This window comes from Lissotriton vulgaris, chromosome 6, assembly GCF_964263255.1.
Source record: "Lissotriton vulgaris chromosome 6, aLisVul1.2, whole genome shotgun sequence".
Taxonomy (NCBI): Eukaryota; Metazoa; Chordata; class Amphibia; order Caudata; family Salamandridae; genus Lissotriton; species Lissotriton vulgaris.
Window position 1 is genome coordinate 1,558,459,635 of NC_141694.1, and position 26,241 is coordinate 1,558,485,875.

The 26,241-nt window shown below is 47.5% G+C and overlaps 1 protein-coding gene across 1 annotated transcript in view; it reads left to right on the forward strand.

Moving 5' to 3' along the window:
- The window catches only part of SNRPB2 (small nuclear ribonucleoprotein polypeptide B2), a 63,283-nt gene extending 49,515 nt beyond the window's left edge, over window positions 1–13,768 (forward strand). Inside the window, exons 4-7 of the mRNA XM_086927731.1 lie at window positions 7,571–7,699; window positions 9,232–9,288; window positions 9,589–9,677; window positions 11,345–13,768. Coding sequence (XP_086783857.1) covers window positions 7,571–7,699; window positions 9,232–9,288; window positions 9,589–9,677; window positions 11,345–11,504 — 435 coding nt within the window. The 3' untranslated portion in view covers window positions 11,505–13,768. The remainder of the gene's footprint in view (window positions 1–7,570; window positions 7,700–9,231; window positions 9,289–9,588; window positions 9,678–11,344) is intronic.
- The last annotated feature ends 12,473 nt before the right edge of the window (window positions 13,769–26,241 follow it).

Here is a 26,241-nt window from a genome sequence, read left to right on the forward strand (position 1 = left end):
TGGCATTTTCAGAATTATGATTTAAAATCCGACTCTACCACTAAAGAGGGTTTTGAATTACAATTCTTTAGACCCCAAACTCGCCATCACGACCATCTCCCAATTGAAGTTATCACTTATTAAATGTAATAAAGTAACATTTATGGTATCCTATGAGAGAGGCAGGCCTTGCAGTAGTAAAAAACACAAATGTAAGAGTTTTCCACTGCTAGGACATGTAAAAGTACATGTCCATCTTTTTAAATATGTTGCACCCTCTTACTATGGGCAGTTTAGGACCTACCTTATAGGTTACTTAAATTTATTAAAAATGAAGGTTTAGGTCGGCAAAGGGATTTTTTTTCCAGGTCAAAATGGCAGTTTAAAATGGCACACGCCGGCTGTAAAGGCAGGCCTGAGACATGTTTAAAAGGCTACTTAAGTTTGTGGTACAATAAATGCTGCTGGCCTGCTAGTACATTTAATTTACAGGCCCTGGGTTCAGGTAGAAATATTTTCCTAGAGACACACAAATAAATTAAATGTGCCAGTTGGGTGTAAGTCAATCTTGCCATGTTTTATGGAGTGACTGCATGCACTTTAGCACTGGATAGCAGTTGTAAAGTGCATAGTGCTAAGGCTAACAAAAACGAAATCAGCAAAAAATGGAGGAGTAAGGCAAAGCGTTCAGGGAAGACCACCCTTAGTCTGACCGGTCTATTACTGGTAAATAATTTTTCCTTATAAAGGAACTGGACCTTGTGAAGGCGATGACATATTGTCTGTTAGCTATACTGTGCTCTTCTAATTAATACAGGCTCCCCGCATGACATTTCTTTGGCACTCTGCCCGTACACTATATCTTAATCCCTCAACAACATGATTACTTTGGCATTAAAAATCTCTGGTTAGGTTGAGAGATTCTCATGCAGTAAATTGAGAAAATGGACTAGCCTCTTGGGAAAGCTATTGATGTGCTTAATGCCAAGGTGTCCATTATCTCTCTCGTCCCCTCATCTTCACTCATCTGGCCCTTTTTCAGAATTTGTCTGAATGTAATAAGTGATGATACAGAATTGTAAATAAAATTCTTCAGAATTGCACCAAAGAAGATATGATGTGTCAGACAAGATTGTGTGTTATAATTTAATGTGCTTTGAGGTGTCAAATGTCTTATTGGCAAGGTATGACATGCTGTCTTGGCAATACATTCTCACACTGCAGCCTTTCCTCTGTTCAGTCAAACTATATTAAGAGAAGAAACATGGCAAGCAACTGCATGAGTTTTTCAGGTTTGCAGGTGCAACTGCCAGATAAGCGTTGTATTGTAGCCATTGTATCCGAAAGCCATGAGTGGTTTAAACAGTTATTATTCAGAGGTGATCAGCCACCCTAGATAGGGTGGTTGATCCAATACCACTTTTCTAAGAGTTCGCTCTTCACCTCAGCCGAGCTGATGGTCTAGCCACAGGAATTAATGCAAACAAACAGTTTACCATTTGCCTAACTCTAAATTGGTGGATATCATACCATTAAGAGAAGGGGTAAGTCTGTCAACATTTTGGTGGTCTTGCAGTTACTGGTTTTTAAAAGAGGCCATATATCCTGTACCTTTTAAGTATTTTCTTCCATAGAACGAAATGGTATGGCTTCAAACTAGTAAATGCTCATGTTGTCTGACCTGTCATGCGCAAAGGACAAGTAAAGGCTTTCAGTATTCTCAGTAATGCTAGCGCCACTTTCACTCCAACACATTCCCTCAATTTAGTAGTTTCGAAGTGCTTTGGGACATTGACCTCCTGTATTTGTGCGATCATGGTAACAAGGCATGATTTAAGTGTTGAGCTACATGTTGTGTCTCAACTAGGTCCAGGAAAAGGAACTAAAATCCAATTATCAGTAATAGCTACACTACTCCAGTAATAGGCTTATTGTAACCCAGAGACAAGACATCACTCTTTTTTCAAACTCTCAAATCTGTCTGCCTCAATTGCTTATACCTTCCCTGAGTTTCTTCAAGTGGTTTTGGACACCTTCCATTTTTCGCTCTCGGCTTTCCAATGGCAATTTGGCGTGTGAGAATCTGCGTCCCCTACCTCGATTTTCTACTTTAGCAGTAACAAAAAAGCAGAGCCCTCTGGTGCACCACGTGGTTCTGTATGTGCTGATTTTGCAGTGCGAAACAAGCTACCGGTGCTAAAATCAGCATCGCGTGCCGAATCTGCCCTCTTGAGTAGCTCCGTGGAATCTCACTGAATTTCCATGTAACTGCGGAATTCCGTGAAGTGAATTTCACCCACCGCTAATATACACCCCTTAAACCACAAAGGAAAAATTTCTATCTGGTGTGAATTTTGCAAAACTAAACCCATTGATAATGGCGGGGCGGTCAGGATTCAGCAATAATGAAGAAGTGGATGGGTTGAGTAATAATCTATTAACACAACTGAGATGCCTATTACCAGTCCACACTTTGTGGTGTTGCAAGTGCTACAAGCTCTGTCCACTGCCATCAGCCACCAGCATTAGGTGGCACATCAATGCCATCAGAACAGATCCTGCCCTCTTTGATGGCAAAATTATATTTGGAAAAAGATCTGACTGATACCAGTTCTTGATGAATCCCGAAGACTAGAAATTTATGAAGATCAATAGTTGTTAATGAAATTTTATGGTTTAAATCTTTTATTGAGTTTTCAAGAGAAAAAAAACAAGAAGGCATTGCGATGCCAGACATATGAGTCTTGCTCGGTGACCATGCGTTAACAAAGAGCGAACATAGTGCCCACAGGGCCGATGCAATGACATAAAGCGGTTGAAGTGCCTTGGAACTTAACACCCACTCCCTCCCCTCTCCCACCCCCCTCTGTCCACCAAAGAAAGTCTGCTTCATAATAATCCGTTAGGGGAAGCAAAGGAGCGTTTATTTGACCCTGTATGTTCATGTTTTCTTCGAGGGCTGTGGGTCCGGAATTGGCGTATCTGCCAGTCGTAGAAGACGTAGGTATCTGGGACAGCTCAACTCACGAAATTCACTTGTGAGCAATGTTAGGAAGGGGCGCCACAACTCTGGAAATTCCTCCCCCCTTCCGGCTTGTACCAGCGACAGTTTTTCCATTCCAATCACCATCCATAACCTGTGCAACCAGCTTGTGTGCGGGGGACAGTGTGGTGATCTGCAATGTGCCACAATGTTTTGGGTGGCTGCCGTTAATGAAATTTTAAAAGCGGATAGCTGGCCCAGCAACGGGGCTTCCTAGTGCTGTCCATCAGACCTAAGTACCACCCCCAAAAGAGCAGCAAAGGGGATTAGGGCCTCTTTATAAATGAAAAGCCAGGTTTTGAGATTTTTCCTGAACTTAATAGGATTCTGGATATTTCTTAGCCATGGGAGCGAAGCAGTCCGTGTCCTTTCTGCTGCGTCACTGCGGCCCGCCCCCGCTGCTCCCATTCGCCGCCCCGCTCCCAGCTGCTCCTCCCTCTCACAGCCCTTCATATGGAGGACGTGCAGCGGTGAAGGGAGCGACCTTTGACCCTGTCCTCAGGCAGGTCACCCCCCCCCCAGCCGCCACACGGTCCTCCTGTGTCGCCGCCTGTACTGCCGCCCTGCTCCCGCCGCCGATTGCTGCTTGGTGAGTCCCCCTGCCCTCGTCCCTCATTCTCTTGCTGCATTATTGCACTCTGTTTGCCGTTTTTCCTGTAACCCCCTTGCCTTCTGTGCCCCCTTATTGCCTTGCTGCATTGTTTTGTTGGCGTTTTTTGTACTCCCTTCGTGCATTCTGTGCCCCCCTCCCTCTGTATTTCCTCCGTGTTCTTTCCCCAGTGTCCCTCTGTTCCTCCTCTCCCGCCGCAGCCTCCCTGCGGCCCCGCCCCCGCTGCTCCCATTCGCTGCCCCGCTCCCGCCTCCCAGCTGCTCCTCCCTCTCACAGCACTTCATATGGAGACCTCACAACGACCGCGCAGCGGACGCGCGCACCGAAGGCGCGCCAAAGGCAAGCCTGACTGCGCCTGGACCGCGCCCAGCGTCAGGGCCCCTGGACCCCGCGCCCCCGTAACGCCAGGCTGCACTACGACTCCAAGACCCTCCACACACTCGACACCGGACGAGACCACCCCTGCTACCGGGCCACCCCGAGGCGCACCCAAGGACCCTTCGCCTGCCGGAACTACAGCTTCACCAGCATCCGGCCCGCCAAACCATCAACCTGAGAACCCAACCACCTCCGCTGCATCCTCTTCAACACTCGCTCCGCTCGCAAGCACGCCATCGAACTCTGGGACCTCCTAGACTCCATCGCTCCCGACGTCGCCTTCCTGACGGAGACCTGGCTGAACGCCACCTTAGCACCAGACCTCGCCATAGCCATCCCACAGGGCTACAAGATCTCCCGCAGAGACCGCACCAACGGAGCTGGAGGGGGAATCGCCATCATCCACAAGGACACCCTCAGAGACTCGACCAACACAGACGACACCCTCACCACCGCCGAGCACATGCACTTCCACATTTACACCTACCACAACACCACCCTCCGAGGAACATTCGTCTACAGACCACCCGGACCATGACCACAGTTCTGCGACACCATCGCCGACCTAGTCTGCACCCACGCCCTCGCTTCCACGGACTACATCCTCCTCGGGGACCTGAACTTCCACCTCAAGAACAACAACGATGCCAACTCCACCGCCCTGATCGACAACCTCGCCAACCTCTGACTCAAACAGCTCACACGCCGCTGGACACACGCTGGACCCCATCTTCTCCACAAGCCCCCACTTCTCCTTCAACCACACCACCGAACCCCACTGGACCGACCACAGATGCGTCCACTTCACCTTCAGGGAACCCACCACACACACCACCGCACCCAACAGCTGCCACGCCGCTGCTGGGGCAAGGTCACCGAGGACCAACTGATGACCACCCTCGCCCTGAGATCACCCACTGACCATGACACCGCCGCGACCAACCTCAAACAATGGATTAACGACTGTACCAACACCCTCGTCCCTCTCAAGACCTCCACAACCAACCACACCAACAAGAAAGTCGCCTGGTTCACCGAAGACCTCCGGATCTCCAAGCGCACCTGTCGGAAGCTGGAGAAGAAATGGCTCCACGACCGAACACCAGACGGCCACACAGCCCACAAAAGCGCCACCCGCAGACACCACCAACTCATCAGGACCGCCTTCAAGGACCGCTTAGACAACAACACCCATAACACCAAAGAGCACTTCAACATCGTGAAAGAACTCTCCAACCCCAGCTCCAACAGCAACGTTATCTCCCCATCGCAAGACCTGTGCGACTCCCTGGCCACCTTCTTTCACCGCAAGATCGCCAACATCCACGACAGCTTCAACTCCGACACCCCGCACCTTCCACCGAGACCACCACCACCCCTGCGATCACCACCCGCACCAACCGCCTGACCGCCTGGTCCCACGTCAGCGACGAAGACACCATCAAAACCATGAACACCATCCACTCTGGATCCCCATCCGACCCCTGCCCGCACCACATCTTCAACAAAGCCAGCACAACCATCGCACCCCACCTCCGGAAAACAATCCACAGCTCCTTAAACAGCAACCTTCCCGGAAAGCTGGAAGCACGCCAAGAACAACACCCTTCTGAAGAAGCCCAAGGCGGACCCCAAAGACCTCAAGAACTTCCGGCCCATCTCCCTACTCCTGTTCCCCGCAAAAGTGACAGAGAAGATTGTCAACAAACAGCTGACCCGCTACCTCGAAGACAACAACATCCTGGACCCTTCCCAATCCAGTTTTCGCAGCAACCACAGCACCGAGACCGCCCTCATCGCCGCCACTGATGACATCAGGATCCTGATGGACAAAGGAGAAACAGCCGCCCTCATCCACCTGGACCTATCAGCAGCCTTTGACACGGTCTTCCACAGAACCCTATCAGCACGCCTCCACGACGCCGGAATTCAAGAGAAGGTCCTGGCCTGGACCACATCCTTACTCTCCGGCAGAACCCAGAGCATCCGCCTCCCACCCTTCTGCTCAAAAACCACCGAGATCTGCGGCGTTCCACAGGGATCCTCCCTCAGCCCGACGGTGTTCAATATCTACATGGCACCGCTCGCCCACGTTGCACGACAACATAACCTCAAAATCATCTCCTACGCCGACGACACCCAGCTGATCATATCCCTCAACGAAGACCCCCACACCGCCAAAGCCAACCTCCACAGAGGAATGAAGGCCGTGGCCGACTGGATGAAGGACAGCAGACTGAAGCTGAACTCGAACAAGACCGAGGTCCTCATTCTCGGACCCACCCCATCAGCCTGGGATGACTCTTGGTGGGCCATATCGTTAGGCGCAGCCCCGGAACCCACGGACCATGCACGCAACCTGGGGGTCATCCTCGACTCCACCCTCTCCATGACCAGGCAAGTGAACGCTGTCTCAGTGTCCTGCTTCAACACCCTCCGAATGCTCCGCAGGATCTTCAAATGGATCCCCCCTCCCCCAACACAAGAAAAACCGCCACCTACGCCCTCGTCACCAGCAGACTCGACTATGGGAACGCCCTCTACTCAGGAACAACCAAGCTCCTTAGACGACTACAACGAATCTAGAACGCCTCGGCATGACTGATCCTCGACGTACCTCGACGCACCCACATCACACATCACCTGATAGGCCTGCACTGGCTCCCCGTCAACAAGAGAATCATCTTCAAGCTCCTCATCCACGCACTCAAGGCCCTACAGAACACCGGACCTACGTCCTCAACAACCGACTCCGCTTCCACACCCCCACCCGAAGCCTCCGCTCAGCCAACATCGCCCTCGCCACAGTTCCTCGGATCCGGAATGCCGCCGGTGGCAGATCCTTCTCCTACCTCGCCGCCAAGACCTGGAACACACTCCCCACCAGCCTACAACAGACCCAGGACCCGCTGGCCTTCAGAAGACTTCTCAAGACCTGGCTCTTCGATCAGTAGCATCATCCCCCCCCCCCCGGCGCCTTGAAACCCTCACGGGTATGTAGCGCGCTTTATAAATGTAGAGATAGATAAAGTCCCAGAGGGCCGGCGCTAAAACTTGAAAGGAGTGGCCACCTGCACGTTTCCTGTAGAGCCAAGGAGTTGCAGCCAGATTTAGATCGGCAGAGCGAAGTGCTCTGGTTGGGATTTCAGGTCGCATTAGGTCAGACAGGGTGGGAGCCCTTGAGCGACCAGGATCTTATGTGCCAAGTTTGGGTTTTAGCCCAGGAAGTCATGAAAACCAATCCAATTCCTATAAAGTTTGGCCGACTTATTATTGTCGGTCGAGCTAAAACTGGGTCTCAATTGTTTTTTATTTAACATGCTATGTTTTACCTTGAAATTACAGTTTGGAGTTAATGCATCCATGTGTCATCATTTTAACTTTAATTTGACGAGATAGACTAGTTTTTAGGGCACTTCATTGAGTTTTTATTCAAAGAACTAGTAATAACGTGTATGTTGTTAACTTGTAAGCTTGCAAAAACTGAATAATCCTTTTAAAGTTTAGCAGCCGCAAAAGGTATAGGAAACCACATAACCTCCCTACTTGTTTTTTAACAGCGCATTCAGTATGCAAAAACAGACTCCGATGCCCTCGCCAAAATGCGTGGTACCTTTGTGGACAAGGATAAAAAGAAAGATAAAAAGAAGGCCAAAGCCCAGGAACAGGCAAATAAAAAGCCTTCTCTGGTAAGTATGTTAAAAACATGTTCTAGTATGGCCTGTCTGCCCTTCTATCTAGCGTGTATTGTAGAGCTTTAACAATCACTGGATTCATTACCCAATTTGGTAATGAAAGTGACTATTGGCAAAGCACGCTTTCCCTGATACCCATTTAATTAACTGAGGTGTGAGCACTGTATGTAGCGCAGAATCGACCCCCGAAGGGGTATCTCCGCGCTTGCCTTGGGAACCCGTCCTGGCTTTTTCCCTGTGAGATAGCCCCTACAGGGCATCCCCAAGGTGAAAGCCAGGCATCCCGCCGCGGGGGGTCCGTTGTGGAGATTAAGCAAGCTTAATGCCCAGAGTTGCAGAGTGTGAACCCATGATTAGGTCAGGCACCGAAGCGAGAATTATCGAGTCCATGGACATTTGAGCTCAAGACCCTGCCGCGTCGGGAATTGAACCCTGGTCCCGGGTCTGACCTCTGCTTCAGGGTCTGCCTGCTCTAACCAGTGAGCCACACTTCCTGGCTTTCACCTTGGGGATGCCCTGTAGGGGCTATCTCACAGGGAAAAAGCCAGGACGGGTTCCCAAGGCAAGCGCGGAGATACCCCTTTGGGGGTCGATTCTGCGCTATATAAGAAACATAATAATAATAATAACAGAGTTTATACTGAAACAATAACCCAGTGTATTATCCTCAAATTGTAGAAGCTTAATTTGTTTGTTTATTAAAGCTATTTAACCCCTTGGGTGCGGCCGCGATTCTGCGCCTGTGTGGCAGAATCGCGAGTGGGCGGGTTCATGACGGCCCCCAGCTGTCGTCAGCACACGAGCCCCGTAATGCATGACGGCTGGGGGCCGTCATCAGCACCGAAAGGGTTAAGCAGGAACGATGTCAAAAGCCTTCTCTGAGCAGTCTGAGATCTGACCATATAGATTTATTTTGAAAAGTTACTGTGTGCTTGGAACGAGGAATAATCTTGGCCACTGCCAGCATCGCATCTGTAAGATAGTGCCTGGTTGGATTGGAGAGCAGGCCTATAAACCACTCCTGGGAATGGTCATACAGAGAGCCTATACCTTGCAGTGTAGCGTTGTGGAGTGAAAGCCTTCCGTCACCATTCCACAAATGACCACCACTGGGTTGTTTGAATCCTGCTGTAATTTTTTTTAGATGAGTGAGATTTGTCCTGTAGCCTTCTACGAGGTATTGTTTTCAAAAGGCACCTGAATGCAATCCCAGCGGTGGTTTCCTACTCTGCCTACTTTAGGCACAGTCTAATGGCAGTGTTGTATTTTGTCAAGGATCTTAAAACCACTTTTAAATACGAATAGTAAACTTGCGTTATTTAATATAATGTAAGTTGGATTTTCAACTCCTGATAAAAATGCTGCTAATTTGATTGACTAGTTGCATGTTTGATTTTAAGAAACTAGCAGATAAAAACTGCAGCTCATTGGAAATTGGATGACCTCGCTTGACCTACCCTGCTGCATTTTTTTGTAGATTTGTTTAATGTGTAGCCTGCATTTAAACAATGTGATTTGTTTTCTAGGGTACACCAATGGATACATCTAGCGGCATTTTCCTGACTGCATCTCCGAGTCTACAGGTGATGTTCATTAACCTAAGTGCAAAAAAACAAAGTCACATTTTTCTCTTTTGTGGGATATATATATATATATATATATATATATATAACCTGTTGTAGGCAGAGAATACTTAACATGAATACTTTCAGATTAATGTTGCTATGCGTTTAGACGTGATTTGGCTCACTGAACACGAGTCCCCATGAAAATACTATTTTCATATACTCAGAACGGTCTCAAAGGGGTTTCCTTAAAAGGTCTAGAGGGAGAAGAATATAATCTAATGCGGAGTAATTATATTGATTTCGGTTTTATTGCAGGTGCCGGACAATCCGCCAAACTATATCCTTTTCCTGAACAATTTGCCAGAAGAGACTAATGAGATGATGCTGTCTATGCTGTTTAACCAGTAAGTTTAGTCATGAAGTAAATGTATCTTATCTTTTTATCTTTTATAGCTAGCTCCTAGCTGTGTGAATTGTATGCCTATTTTAAATAGGAGGTAGACTTGCCTTTTAACCTGGTTTACTACCATATACTAGTGGTTCTTAAACTTTTGACGCATGTGGACCCCCACCTAATTATTTCTGCAAGTTGGTGAGCCCCACTTCATCATTATGCATCCAATGACTGAATACTGGAAAAAAATCCACTGTATGCAACTGCAATTTTTTTTGCGCAATAAAACTTTAATATTATAATTTTTATATTACTGGAAACTGGAACTCCGGCCTAAGCATTTTCAATGACTGAACCACAAAACGATACACAAAAAATACAGAAATTGGCATTCATCAAACAAATACAAATGATTAAATTTTTTATATAATTCACAAATATAAAGAATCTGAATTTTAATTTTCATGGGAAGGTTGGAGCGTTTCTAAATTCAATTGAGGCCACTTATTGCCCATACTGTGTTCTGTTTGATGCACATGCACTGTTAATCCTCCAGTTTCACATTTCTTCACATTTACTGAATGCTTTGCTCCTATTTGAACAACTGAAACATTCATACTTTCTAAAGTTGAGTGAAATCCTGACGACGCTTAAAATGTTGGGTATTCTTTTTGTTTAGAAGCATGGTTGTTGAACAGCTGTTAGTTTTCCAAGTTGATGTACATGTTACTTACCAATACGACAGCAGAATGTGAGATCAGAAGCTTGACTTTAGGAAACAATGCTACACGCATAAGGGGAACGTGAAATAATACTGTGTGGGTCACAGTTTAAAGCTTGGAACAGGTTCAAACTTTTTTTGGTGTTCAGTTTACATATTGATATGCTGAGTGAAGGCATGAGATCTAAATCATTACAGCAAACATTGTTACTTTTTTTTCTAAAGGCACCACATTCAATAATTTACCAAATGGGGTTATAACCTCACTCTGAGTTAAGTTCATTAAAGCAGATTCACACATCACAATTTTATGCATTTCTTCCAGGTCGTTTTTGGCGCTTGAATGTAAATGTGGTTTGTGCATCTTAGCTTAACGGGGAACGTTTTGCAACCTCACTATCAATATTTTATGGTGTTGTTTTTGCTTTATCAATACATTATTCGAGCGTATACATCAACCGAACTATCATTTGCTAACTCAGAGCAATGTGAGTGTAATTTATGATCACAGGGTGACTTCGACCAGACAGGAGGAGGTCTCAATCTAAGGGTGCTCAGAAAAGACATAAATCTGTATATGCCAACAAGTGATGAGCAAGGCAGGGTTTTTGTACAATCCATCATGTCCGCAATACAGCCAGTGCCGAATAACCTTTATACAGTGCAGCAGAGAAAGTGAAATGTCTAATTTTGTTTGTTTTGAGTACCCCAATCTGTGAGCAGAATGTTATCCCACCTGCAGGCGGGATGTCTTTCAGAAATTATAATTGGGGATTTAGGTTTGCTTTTTAATAGCCTTCAAAGCACTTTGTTTCCTCGTGGCATTTTATATGTGGACGGCTTTACACTCTGGAAAGGCGACTGTGGATTAGTGGCTGAAAAAAGGGAAGCGTAAAATTAGTCATAAGGACCCAAGGTGTACGAGTGATAATTTTCTATTTTGTCATTTTCTCAAGATTTCCTGGTTTCAAAGAGGTGCGTTTGATACCTGGGAGACATGACATAGCTTTTGTGGAGTTTGAAAGTGAAGGCCAAGCAGGAGCTGCGCGGGACGCTCTCCAAGGATTCAAGATCACACCACATCATGCCATGAAAATAACATATGCCAAGAAATAACAAGAACGGAGCTACTCCTGAAAAGACTTAAATGGACTTCACTGTTTGTTTTTCTTCATTGCCTTCTCAAGAATCTGATGCAAACTCCCATCCTCTGGCAAATTAGGTTTGTGTGATTCTTTGGTCCTTTTCCAAATTGTCACTTCTGATGATCTTACCATTGTTTGTAAATAAATGCATTCTGCTAAAGAGTTTTATAACAATGCCTACATGTTCACCTTATTGGCTAGATTGTTTATAACAAACGTTTTGCAAAAATCACATTCATATTTTGATAAAATGGATGATATATTGTTATCGACTCGAATCAACACATCGTAACATTGTCTAGTCTGACTCCAGTACATCTCCAACTGAATCTCGACTATAGACGGCTGCACCTAAATGGGGGACTTGTACAGTACTACAGCTTTTAAAAAAGTGTGTGATGGGTTGAGCGCGGGTACTTATCCAGGTTCTAATGGGGTGTCTGAGTGTAACATGAAGGTTGAAATCGGTGTGCCATTGCTTTGGTGATCGGTTTCCTATCTGCCCATTGCCTGTCACTCTGCATGCGTTACTATAAGTCATGCAGGAAATAGTTGTGAGAAAGTACTGATGATACGGTGGATGTGGTGAAGCTCTCCAATCGAAGCCCAGTTTGGGTGCAGCATCTGTGCTTGATCAGCCTTGTCCAATTTGCGAAAAGGTTCAGACTTGTATGGATGTGGTAGTTATTCTGTAAATGTTCTGCAGCCAAAGACTCCAGAGTATTAAATTGGACTATTGTTCAAGGTAACTTTTGTGGGTGAGTGCTTGAATTAGAAACCTGGCTGTTTGCAAAGTAGGTGTGTTTAAAGTGTTTTCTGCAGTAATTGGGAAACTATGTTTTAATACCATTGGAAGATCGACATGATTTCTGTTCTTCTGGACAGTAAGCTGCATTTACTTCTACCTTTGAGACAGTGAACACACAGAGCATAAATAAGTCACAAGATGCACAGATACTTGCTTCTTCCTATCAAGCTTATAGTTGCACAAGTTCCCATCGACCTACAATAGTGGAAAGCATCTTGTCTTCTTGTCTATGGAACTTCTACTGCATACTTACCTAACACATCGCTTCTTTTTCTACATCGTGTCTAAACACTCCAGACCCCATATTCACTACTTAATGCTCACTCTGCCCACTGCAGAAGTAGCGTATAGTACTATGACACATAATCTTGCCCTCTTTTCCCTGTACTTCATTGTCTCCCTCAAATCTAGATGCATACTGCACAAAAATCATTAGAAAAGGCAGAAGTGTCTATTTTCCTTACAAAACAACTTGCTCACTGTGAACTAAACCGTTTCATTTTTAATAACATTTTGCATTGCCTCGGAGTAATTAAAAGGAAGCTCTACCATGTATGTTAAAACACTTTGGAAGCCAGTAAGATCGTGGGCAACTAAAACATAACCTATGGGGAACCAGACCATCATTACGGGCAATGTATGTGCAGGGATCTTCTGATTTACTAAGGACAGATTTACAAAAAATGAGTGACAATTTTTAGGCATGCATAGGCAATGGTGGCCTCCTTGGCATAGTTTTGTCCCTGGCATAACGGTAGTAATTACTGCCATCACGGATCACTAGCACAGAATCCATGAACTATAAATAATCAAAGGAATACACCTGAATCGTACCAAGAAACACGAGTCAACACATCAGTTGTTTGACAAGAATGGGGTTAACTTGGAGTGATTCTTTGTTACCACTTGTCTCTATATGAAGCCCACCTCTGCACCCCTAAAGTGTCGGAAGTGAGGCAAGATATCAGTTCTTCTACAATATCAAGAGCACACTAAGGCTTAAGTCATAATATTAGACTTGCAACATGTCCCCCGTGGCTAAAAACATTGAGTCATCCCAACAGTAATAGAACTATGAAGCGCTCATCCCAAATTAAAGGTATGAGAATTCCGGATTGGGGAGAAAGTGAAGGGGGGAGAGTGTCGCAGAGAAATTGCAAGTTCTGTGCTCCAGTTGTCGCTGAGAGCATTTCACCTTTGGCATACTGAAGTTTCTGTACCGTCGACCCTTAGACTGCGAGGGCCAAGTACCCCTATTACCACTGGATTCTCAGGTTTGCATGTGATTTAGAGGGGCATTTTGTAAAAAGTTCTATGTTGCACACTAGCTTACCCTTGAAAGCTAAACAATGGAAAGAAAATCAATTTATGTTAAATGTTCTACTGTTCTGTATTCCAACGTGCCTCCCAATAAAACCGGTACCTTGGCCTATTGTTTCTTACTCAGAATTCCTATAACAATTTGGATAAAATCCATTATTTTCCTCATCCTTCTCTGAGGAAAAGTTCTGGAATGTGTGCGTCTCCTCAAAATTCCTTTCACCCAGCATTCTCACACTTTCTTGAAAATACAGTTCTCTACTTGTGTAGCTGTGACTATCACCCGCATCAGGAAAGACCTCAAGACTCGCCCAAGGGAGGCCAGGGTGGTTTGTGTGGATCCGACTATGTTTTTATTTCTCAAATGTCAAGCTTTGAATAAAATCATAGATTTCCCTCACCTTTGTGGTCTGCAAAATTCCTACCACCCACTGTTCCCACACCTCTCCTGATAACGCGTTTCCACCTTTAAGGATTGGGTTATTGTCTCTGACAAGAAAGGCATCAAAAACACAAGGAAACATCAAGATTTTGCTTTTCAAATTCACCCATTCTGGTAAGGTAGGTAGTTGCAGTATTTGGGCCTGGGCTCAGCTGGCACCGAGGGAAACCTACCAACCCAGATATTTCTGTAAACTAGACAACCAGGGAAGTCTGGGGTTGTGCGACTTCCCAGGTTGTCTAGATACCAATACAGTGTGTTGGAATGCTAGCCCGAGCGATTGGCAGTGGTTAGACAAATTGCAAGCCTTCCTCCCATCTCCTTTTGTGTGTTTGATGTAATGCCTTCAGTGGCCATGGGTATGCCCAGACATGAGTCCTCCTTGCTCACTGTGCCACTGAAACCAAGCTCCACCCGACTGAACTGTTCCCATTGGAGAAGACTCAAGGCTGCTTTGCACATAGCTGGGGTCTACTCTGAGGTGACACAGTGGGCAATAGAACAGTGGGTAAGAATGCTAGCCCGAGCGAGTGCCAGAGGTCTGACAAATTGCAAGCCTCCCTCCCATCACCTTTTGTGCGTTTGACATACAGTTTATCTCTTGATTGTCTGGTTCCCCTGTTACTTCCAGGGGACACCACTCCAAATATTGCAAAACGCGAACAACATTTTGGTTTCTCACAAGAATTTTTGTCCATCTGATGTGCGGTCCTTTTTCTTATAATTTCTCCTTCCACCCACATCCCTGTCTGCATTAGCCAAAGTCCCAGCAATCCTTGTTGCTTTTGATGAAATAAGAACCGATGGAGCTACATCGTTTCTGCAGCTGATCTCGTATACCACTGACCGCATACCGCAGACACTAAATGAATGTATATTCTAATAGTAAAGCAATACGTTTTGGTTTTCTTCCTTTGCAGCAGCATTTTTTCCAATGTTTTTGTCGGCTCTAGCGAGAGTCTGACCTTTAATATGACATCTTATCGTATTCTGCCTTTTCCCCTTTGCAGATGACTGACCTCAGGATAGCTGACCCAAAGGGTTGAGACTGTAGGTGTCCGCCTTGGGATCATAGAGCCTGATCAGAAAACACTATTACTCCTTCACTGTTCCTCTCCTGCCGAAGATGTGCTGCTATTAGCTCCTTTTTGTCCCCACTCCCTTCTCCTACTCCCTTGTGGCTCTGCAGTACTTTTTTGTACCTTTTTGATGCTGAAAATCTTTTCTTTATTTATTTTTTCACCTTACTGTATATATACAGTGCAAGTGATTTTTCTTACAACCAAAAAATGTCAGAGTGAATTTGTAAATAAGTTTTGGTATGAAGCTTTACGGAGGTATGATATCTTCACGCACACAGTACTTTGAAACTTACCTTGACATACTTGGGTAGTAAGAAAATTATGTGCACTTTCTGTGTACTAAAATGTGCAAAAAAAGGGATGGATGGAATACTTTATTCTCGGCCCCTGGTAATTATTCGGGTCTTATCTTGGTCCATCTTCATTTTGCACACCATACCATCTCAGTTTGGACCCAGACATATGCTGATCAGTCTTGACCCTCTCTGATGGGAACAGTCCTTCCTCGTTTGCCAGGCCAGATCCTCCCTAAATCGAAATACAAGCAACCCATCCCTGCATAATTGCCAGTGGCTGAGATTAGGTCAAGAATTCCGGCCATCACTTTTTTTTATAAACTTTATATTGACATCAAGCTAAATTACCCATCTGTGAAACCTGGAATAAGGATCAGCCTTTTGGCTTACGTCAATTGCAGTGTTTTTCCAGTGTGCTCTCAGCTTACAGAAGGTATTGAGTAGCTGGATACCTCAGCCTGTGCCCTCGGGTTTCTTCAGGGCCAGGCTGCACACTCACTGGTATAATTGGGCTCAGTTGTAAACCTTGACTGGGGGAGGGGCGGGGGGTTTGTTCTTTATATTTTCTGGGTAGGTTTGTGGCTTCCAGTTGCAGTGGTATAAACTTGGAAGCCTGTGGAACGCGCTGCGATGAGGAGGTGCAGCAAGAAGGCCTGCGCAGGTAACCATACCAGGCTGATGCTGCAAGGGGGACCGCTAGGAAGCTGGAGGCGAGGCTGGGCGTCCTTACAACTTTGATGAACAGCAGCTGGTGGTGTGGACCCTGTCGAATGAGTTACCACTGTGTATCCCCTGCATATCTGACACTTGCTGTCCAATTCAGAGCGCACGGCCACTCTGGTAAGTTTACTTTGGTAGAAGAGGGTTTTAAATACACACTTTGTCACTTCCCCAGGACATTATTGTAGCTGTGTAGAGCCTATGAATTGTGATTCGTGGTAGACTAAAATTTGATCGGATATCTCTTGCGCTCTCTCCTCTCGTGACGACGACAATGCCTTATAGCATCCCCCTGGCATAACATCATCTCTTTCCTTTTTACATGCCTTTGATGTGGATCTGGCGGTCGCTTTATCCAGAGAGTCATGGGTTTTCCTTACAATGCTTGTAATACTCCGGTATTATGTTTTCTCTGAAGCTCTTTGGCTTCAAGTCCGGTTCGGACTGTGAGGGACAGATGTCCATTACTGACCTCCGTTCCTTCTACATTTGGTGCATGGGGTCAGACCATGACTCTAGGTATTGTGTCTAATGCCATAGCATTAATCTCAAAACAATAAACGAGTGGGAGGCCAAGCTTTTTATGGTCAAGGCCCAGAATGTGAAGAGGAGCCATCGTCATTAGATGTTGCTCTCCAGGTCACATTCCTCCCATCAATCAGGTAAGAAACCGAAGCACAAGACCTCAGTCTCCTACAGGATCTACATCCTCTGCTCTGGAGTAGGTTTGAACCAAAAGATCCCCCCCTAGAGCGGCTCCACGTAGCCCTGTAGCCATCTGGATTGCCACTGGTGCTGGTCCCAGAGTTACCCAAACTTCCTAATGTCCACGCCTTCATATCCAGAATTCCCAGCGCCAGATTCGTACCTGGCAGCATTTCTTCACACCATGTTCTCCATCTTTGCTAGGGTCAATGCTCTATCTGGTGTGCCCATGGGCCCTGTGATGCCATAAGGCATTCATATGTCCTCTCTCTGACTCGGACGCCGTATGGCACTGTGACTTTAGTCTCATCCCAGCACAGAGATAAACTACTCCACAGCTGTCAGTGCTGTGACTGGCCATACTGCAGAAACTACTGATGCTTCCACCACCTGTAGTACCAGACTCTGTGCTGTTTGTGCCACCTGTCAAGAAGGCCACCAATGTGCTAATTTACAGCTTTCCGTGTTTGGCATCAAAAATAAAATCCTTAATGAGGTCTTGCTCCTTCAGAACCCCTGCTTCCCATCCAGAATACCTTATATCTGGCCATCTCAGCCTGGTAGAAGCCCATCTCAGTACCAGCAGTGAACAGATTGGCAGCAAGGCACTATGGCACTGTGCAAGGAGATCCTTTCTTTCTGCGCATCCATCTCCTGAAGGTTTGAGCATACAAGCATCCTGCTCCCTAAGGCATGTCGCTGGTATTGCCCTTCATTTCCCTCAGACAGTCTAAACATAGGGAGGTATTGGGAAAGAAAATGCAACATGAGGTTGCACTTCTCACCTCGCCTCATATTCTGATCTTCGCACGTCTGATTCCATGGCTTTCAACATGGGAACTTCAGTTTCTCTGCATTGCCATGTCTGGCTTTGGAACTCGAGGTTTTCATCCGATGTGCAAGTCAACCTACTGGATCTCACCTTTTCCTAAACACATCCATTTGGGCACAAAGCCAGTGCCACTGTGGGAGGGCGGGTTTGATAAACAGGCGAGGAGGCTGTATAAGTTTTCGAACAGGAGGGTTTTTATTTTCAATAGTGGAGGGGTTGAGTACAGGGCTTTTCCTCTGGTTCCTCTTCCGAAGTGTTGGATGATGAGCTTGCGCTTGACACGGTTCTCCGGTTGAGGGGTTCTTGTTCCTCTTCCTCTTTGTCAAGGTGATCTCCCCGGAGGCTCATAGGAGGAAAGAAAAGAGGAAGCCGTGAAATAAGGGTTTGTAGTTATGCGTGAGTGAGCTATACCTTCACCACACCCTGGTGTCGAAAGAGCTTTCTTAAGTGATAAGGCTTAGGTTTAGTGAGGGAAGGGTTGGTTTTAGTGTCTAAGGGATTATGGGCTGTGTTTATGGAAATGCCCCGGAGCTTAGATTGTTATGGCAGTACTGAAACAATTCTGTGCTAGGCCTTACAACCTTCCTTGTTTCTATTGCCACAATCCTAGTGCTGAAGTACCCAAAAGAACTCGCCCGTTACCCTTAACCCTCCCCGGTGCCCCTTCTCTCTTGCCACAATCCCACTCCGGGTTCCCTCGAGCCGCAGTCACACACCGGCTCCGCCGCAACTCTCCAGAGTTGCGGCCGCTCCCCAGCATCCTCCCGGCACCACCAGTCTTCGTACCAGCTCTCCTCCGGCTCCTCGGTGCTTCCTGATGGTCCCGCGTCCTGCAACTCGGGTCCTGCGTCTTCCTTCTCGGGTCTCGCGTCTTCCGTCTCTGTTCCGTTTTCCGCACTCTCCCCCTCGCTCGTCTTCCTTCCTGGTCTTTTTGCCCTGCCGTTCACTGACCCCTCCCCTTGATATTGGCCGTCTTTTATTGGGCCGTCATGAGTGCGTCCGGGGCCTCTCAGGGTTGCTTCAGAGTTATCCTCGACGTCGGCGTCTCTCTGTAAACAAACATGAGAGGGGCATGGACGTTGTAGTCCGTGAATAGAGTCTTGTTGTTCAACCTGCCTTAAGGACTCTTCCCCCCCCCAACCCCCCCCCCCCCCATATGGCGACACCTCAGTAAGTTCATCCTCTGTTCCCCGGTATTTCTCACATCCCCATTACCTTGCTGTCTTTCTTCTAGGGCTTGAGTTTTGGGGAAATCTAGACAAATAATCCCAGATTTCCTTGTTCACTCCCTTTCCTATGTTTCGTCTGAAATCTATATGGCTGTAGCGAAAGAAACAACTAAATGCTCTTTCATTGTGTCCTTTGTTTCTAGCTAGCCATTCGAGGGGAGCATGGTCGGTAAAAAGATTGAATTCTCGACCTTCTAGATAATAGCGTAAAGATTCTATGGCCCACTTTATGGCCAGGGCCTCTTTTTCAATGGTAGCATCATTTTTCTCTCGGGGGGGGGGGGGAGTTTACGACTGATGTATAGAATTGATCTTTCGCCTTGGGGTGTCTCCTGAGACAACACAGCCCCTATACCCAGTTCCGAGGCATCTGTTTGCAATATAAAGGGACAGGAATAGTCGGGACTAATCAAAACCGTGTCTGAAGACTTCTTCAGAGATTCAAAGGAGTGTTAACACCTGAGAGGGAGGGAATCCTAAGATTTCTTCAGTTCTGGCATTTTTCTGAAGCAAATCAGTTAAGGGGGCAGCCATTTGGGAAAACCCTGGGATAAATCTACAATAGTAACCCCAGGAAAGCCCGTAAATCTTTCTTTGTTCTAGGTAAGGGTTTCTGTGAGTTTTGAGGCCTGAGGTCTTATGACTCCTTCCCCAAGTAAGTACCCTAGGTATTTAACTGTTTGGGCAGCCAGGTGGCTTTTGGCCGGATTTATCTTTAGTCCATGTAATCCGAACGTCTGGATGACCTCTGATAGATGTATCAAATGTTGCTCCCAGGTGTCGCTATAAATGATGATATCATCTATATAGGCACCAGCATAGTTCTCATGGGGTTTTAATAAAACGTTCATGGCCCTCTGGAACGTTGCTGGGGCTCCATGTAAGCCAAAAGGGAACACTTTGAACTGGTATAGACCATCTGCGGTTAAAGTGCTGTTTTTTTTCTCTGTACTGTTTCCGTATTGGCACCTGCCAATACCCCTTACACAAATCTAAAGTGCTGATATTCTTGGCTCTGCCTATTCTTTCCACCATTTCATCCACTCGTGGAAGGGGGTAGGTGTCATTCTGATATCTTATTGACTTCACGGAAGTCAGTACAAAAACGTATCGACCCATCTGGTTTTGGCACCAGAACAATGGGTGAATTCCACTCACTCACAGAGGGTTCAATGATTTCCATCTGTAACATCTTTTGTATTTCTTCCCTTATGGTTTGACGACGTGCTTCAGGTGTACGATAAGGTCTCAAACAGACCCGCCTTCCTGGAGGAGTTTTTAATCGTATGTTCAATGAGGTTGGTCCTACCTGGGGAGGTGGAAAAGGTATTGGCAAGGGGTTGTAATACTTTGGATAGGTATTTTTTTAGTGTTACGGGCAGATCCGGGTCAATACATCGGTGAAACAAGGATGCTGGTGTTTCCGCTACGTTTACAGTGGCAGGCAATGGCCCTTCCCACTTTTTAAGCAAATTGACATGGTAAATCTGGGAGAGGTGCTTAACCGGATCGGTTTCGACACAGTAAGTCACCGGAGTCACCCTTTCGACTACTTCATAGGGACCCTGCCATTGCCCCAGTAATTTTTGATCTGAGGATGCCATCATTAGTAACACAAAGTCCCCCACTTGGAAAGATCGTTCTTTGTTTTTTTTTTATCATACTGTCTTTTTTGGGCATTCTGCACATCTTCCAGATTATTCTGGACAGTCCTGATCTGGCTCAAGTGAGTCCGTAAATTGTGGTTTGGTATTATTTGGCTCGGTTTCCCATTGTTCCTGAGCCATATCCAACATGGTGCGGGGTTTGTCCATATAATAATTCGAAAGGGGAATACCCAGTGCTTTTTTGTTCATTACAACGTATGGCAAATAATGCCAAGGGCAGGGGGCGGAGCTAGCCTGCAATGGAGATTGCCGCCTGAATCAGAGTTCCTCCGTCTCTTACATCTGTCCTGCAAGTTATCCTGGAGAGTTGAGCCCTGCTTATGCTCCACGGAGGTCCATCGAGGTGTGGAGCGGCTGCGGGCACGAAATCCTGCCGAATGCCCTGCTTATCTGCCCGGTGGGCATTGTGAAGCCTGTTGCGGCTGGCGCCGAGGCCTAGCGGAGCAGCAGCCTCAATTACTGCGAGCCCCGGAGCTGGGGTCGTGACTCCTCCTGCTTCTCCCGGAGGTGCCCCTGGCGCTGGAGTGACCCTGGCGACGCTACCTGAAACAGGCGGTGAGCGGTGGCGATAGGGGGCCTGCAGCCTTGAATCTTCCCCTCCTGTCCCCAACACCTCGGAGAGACCTGCACGCCTCGGCATCGCGCTGGAGCTGCGCTTGAGGAGTGGAGCGGGAGGCCTGCTGCGGCCCCTGGCGGGGGCGTTTGGGACTCATATTGAACCGGGCAGTGCGATGCCCCATGTGCCATCTCCTCTGCCCCGGGAGTGTTGCACGAGGGGCTGACCATTGAACAAAGCTACCTGCCTCGTGGTGCCCCCCTGGGGGGGATTTGACGTGCTGCTCCCCTCGACGGCCAGTGGAAGGGGGTGAGAACTCTCTACCTGCTGCTGCGCTCTCCCAGCATCCCTGAAGCACCCGGCCAGAGGCGCTGGGGGCCTAGATGTGCTGTGGCCGCCATTTTGCCACCTTTACGCTCCACACGTGCGTGATAACCCCTGGAGCGACCCGATCTTCCGACCCACAAAGTGGCCTGACCAGCGGGCTCTCTACGACCCGCAGCACTGCGGGTGTCACTGTGCGTTTCCCTGTGCTTGGCCCCCTCCATGGTGTTGCTGCCCGTTGGCAGTGCCTATAGCTGGTCTGGTGGATATCTGCTGCAGAGAGTGCCAGCTCTAGCGATCTGAACTGGAGTCACTGACGTCCCTGCCCTGCCCTGCCCCCACGCCCTTGTGCTGATGGTAGGCCTAGCCCTGCGGAGGGCGTGCTGGCGGCGCTGGGAACGGGCCACCGCGACCTACCTTGACCTGTCACCTCTCGGCCCCTGGAGTAGGACCTGCCCAGGGTGCCCCTTAAGGCGGATTGCGCAGTCTTGGAGGAGCGGCACCTGTACACCATTCATCGGACGTCATCAGCACTTGCTCCTTCGCGGTGGGCGCACAGGAGTGGTGGACCTCTCTACAATAGCTTGAGACCCCTGGTTTACCTACTGTCTTCAGAGTATGTTTTTATTGCGGATATGGGCCGCTCAAACAGAACTCAAACTAAGCTCTCTTTTTGTCCCACGGGATCCAAGCCGCTGGATGACGCGGGGGCGGCGGTTGCGCGGAATGTGACATGCCGGAGGAGACCCAGCAGCAGGAATTGTGCGGCTTGCTTATTGCCATGGATAAGAATCTACAAGGGGGAGTGACTGCCTTGGGAACCAAACTTGACGCTCTCACGTACCGCATGGATCGCATGGCTGGACAAGCAGGTGGAGCGAATTGATATGTCAGAGCGCCGCCTCATTGAGGTTGAAGAGGCGCAGTCCTCTCTGGACACCGAGAATAAGCAGATCAGCAGAGCTATGCATACCTTAATTGATAAAACCGACGATTTAGAGGCACGCTTTCGGCGCTGTAATCTTCGCATCACAAGCCTTCCAGAGACCACCCAGACCGGGAATATGGAGCTTTTTATCAAAGGCTCCTAAAGAAACTCCTTGGAGACACCGCTTTTTCTGCCATGTTTGTGGTTGAAAGGGCCCACCGCTCGCTGGGACCACGTCCGAAACCGGGTGCGCCCCCTCGCCCCATAATAGCTAAACTGCTTAATTATCGGGATCGCGATGTGGCCTTGAGATTGGCCAGGGACAAGCAGCCACTGCAGTACGAGGGCTCGGTGCAATCATTATACCTGGATTTTACTGCTAGGGTGCAGGAGGCCAGAAAACAGTTTACACCGATGAAGCGTCAGCTACGGGAGCTAGGAGCGGACTATGCCATGCTCTATCCAGCAAAGCTGAGGATCAAGAGGCAGGGGAGGTCTCTATTCTTTACGGACCCCAAGGTGTTACAGAAAGCTCTCAGAGACTGGCAGAGAGAGAGAGTCGTCCGCCCAGGATTGGGGAGGCAGGCGCAGCGGATGGCTCCCTGGAGTAACAAGATTGAACGAACTCCGTGCAGATAAGCTACATGACACATAATGCGTATTAACCAGGCGGGGGGGGGGGGCGGGTATGCTGCATTCTGATCTGAGCTTTGAGGGGATTCCCATTTTTGGGTTGGTAGCCATTGCCCACAGCGCTGCTGGTAATTCTTTGTGTGGTGCGGAGGCTGCGTATGTCAGGATGCTGAACATGTCACTGTGTGTCACACTCCCCCGCCCTTCTGCTCATTTGACAGTGCCTATCATTCTGGACGATAGAAAGGGTATGGGGCTTTGTTGTGGGGTTTGAGCTTCTCTGCTGTGCCGGAGGATCGCCAGCCTACTGTTTCTGCTCTGTGGGGTAATTGGTTATGACGGGAAATGTGTTTTCAACTCCTAACCTAATCTCCTTTTTCGAGATGGGGGTTGTGGCGGGGGCGATGTTACCTATTCCTTCTTGTTGACTGTAGATTGTATTTGCGGGCTACTTCTGCCCTCGTTTGATAATCACTGAGTTCTTATGTGTGTATGGGGGAGGGGGGGTTGAGATGGCAAATCTGGTTTTAGTTTTGAGCTTGTTTGTGATTGGGCGGGATGGGGGGTCGGTTGGAATTGGGGTGAGCGGCCTAGTTGGGGTAAGGCTAGCGTGGGAGGGTTTCTGGAAGGGGGCGTTTCGAGGGAATGAAGTTTTTCAGTATTGGAGAAATGTTGTGTTCTTTGGATACGGCTCATAGGCTTATGTGTATGATGAAGGCAGATTATATTTGTGTGAGTAGGCTTGGCATGCGCTTGGTAGGTGACACGCACACACTTTGAATAACATGATGACAGTAGAGGACGAATCTCCTGATACTTTAAGGTTTATGACCTGGAACGTCCGGGGCCTCCATGACCACAGCAAGGTGCGACAAATTTTACAATACCTCGCTAGGCACAGGGTTGACATAGCGCTGTTGCAGGAAACCCACCTTCCCATGGACAGTCTGATTCTTTGCTATAGGGGACTGCATGCGGCAGGGTTCACTACACACACTAGGGGTGTTCTCCCGTGATTCAACCCAAAGTCCTCACTGCAATGGGCTCCCCTAGTAACGGGAGGTATACGATCACTAGATGCTATGGCAAGGGCATGGGCATGGACATGTGCTTAGTGAATACTTACGGTTCCAACTTCGACTTCCCGGACTTTTACACTGCACTAACTGCGAAGATCATGCCACACACTGAGCAATTGACTTGCTGGGGTGGGGACTTTAATTTTATGCGACAGGTCGGACGGCCTGGCCCGATTGCCTCTGCTAGGGCGCTGACTGCGCAACTTGCTAATCTGGGCATGACTGACGTCTGGAGACACAGGCACCCCTCACTGGGTGGGTTTACGCACTATTCGGCCCCACATATATCCACACGAGAATTGATTACTAGTTTGTTTCTTCCCAGTTCCTTTTTAACATACAGTCCTGCACTGTCTTGCCACGCACATATTCGGACCACTCTCCTATACTGATGGATATCCCTAAATGGGCGACACAGGCTCCATCACTTTAAGTTCTTGAACAGAACTTATTATACCCCAGAGAGACTATTCCGGTATAAGTTGCGCGACTCCCCTAATTGTGAGAGGTGCAATGACCAGGCCGCTGATTTTTTGCATGTTGCCTTGTCCTGCCCTACAGTCCTGTCATTTTGGCACGCGGTCTACGGGGAGATCAACAGAATCGTGCAGTTGACATTGGTTCCGGATCCACTCTTAGCCATATTGGGTTATTCGAAGCCACTACGCCCTGCGCATAGGCGTTTAATTGACATGGCCGTCCTTATAGCTAAATGGTGCATTGCGCGTGCTTGGATGAGAGGTCCCCCCCCCCCCCCCCCTTAAGTCTTGGACGAGGGAACTGACTTATTGCTGCACGCAATCTGAGCTTTACAGCGACTTTATACCCCTGCGCAGCAGACTCAAGAATTTTTGGTCCTTGATATTAGATGAAGCGCTGACTCGTGACGAGACGGCTAGGAGTGATGAGACTGTGGAGACTAACATGGATAGTAGTGGGGAGTTGCTGAGCGAAGAATCGGGCACTGTGACTGAGCAGCACTCTGAGTGGGGTGCCTGGGTGGTGTGATGATGCTGATCCTGTGTTTCGAGTGAGACGGTGTTCCGTATATAGGATGACCCATCTCCTATTACAATTGCCCGGGATGTGGGTCCTTGGATGCCTCTGGGCGCTATGCCTGGTCTCGTTCCTTTGTACTGCTTGATTTATGTTGAATGTGCACCTATTAATGTCGCTGTGTTTTCCTTGCCTATTCTTTGCTGTCTGAGTATATCGCCAATGCTTATGATGCCTTTTCCTTGGTTTGTCTTGGCATTTCTTTTGAAATGCCAATAAAATCAACAATAAAAAAAAAGAAATTATGCCAAGGGCAATAGGTCTTCCCATTTTCTTGTAGAGTGGTCTTAATGGTGGCATTATATCTCTCTATCAACCCATCTGTTTGTGGGTGATAGGCAGCTGTTCTGATCTGCTTCATTCCTAACTTTGTACAGCTATTGTTGGTAGTTTGGTGAATTAATTTAACTTAATAGCCACTATTTTTGCTCTGAACATGAAGGTGATGAATTTCTTGGAATTCAAGAATCCAGTATTAGTTTGAATGAGAAACCTCTGCCAATCATTTGGTTTGTCAAATAGAACATCCTAGTCTATCCAACCTTGTTGGAGTACCTCAGGGTAACTATGCCACAGGGGCGGCTATTTGACTTTTACTTCTGCCCTTCCTTTATCTAGACTTACTATTCCATAATTATTTAGGGCACGGGGGTATTGGTGTGGTGAAGACCATACCTGCTGAACTCCTGCCAGTTACAAAGTATAAAGCCTTCATCATTTGTGGCTTTGCTCTGCATCTGTCGGAACATACATCTGCCCCACATACTCAAGTAAGTGTCAATTGGTGAATTCTTCTGGGGTGTTAACTTGTGCTCTTCTGCCTAATACTCACCAATTGGGTCTCCTACCTGATTGTACACCATAAGTAGTTCTCTTAGTAAACGTGCCCCCGCTCAAGTCAAATGTCAGTGAAAATAACTGCAGTTAAAAAATAAAGTGACACAGTGACTTACTACAAGGGAACGGGCTGATGTGATTATCCACACCCAAATCAAAATGGTACATACAGTAGAGTAGGGTGTATGGGCCAT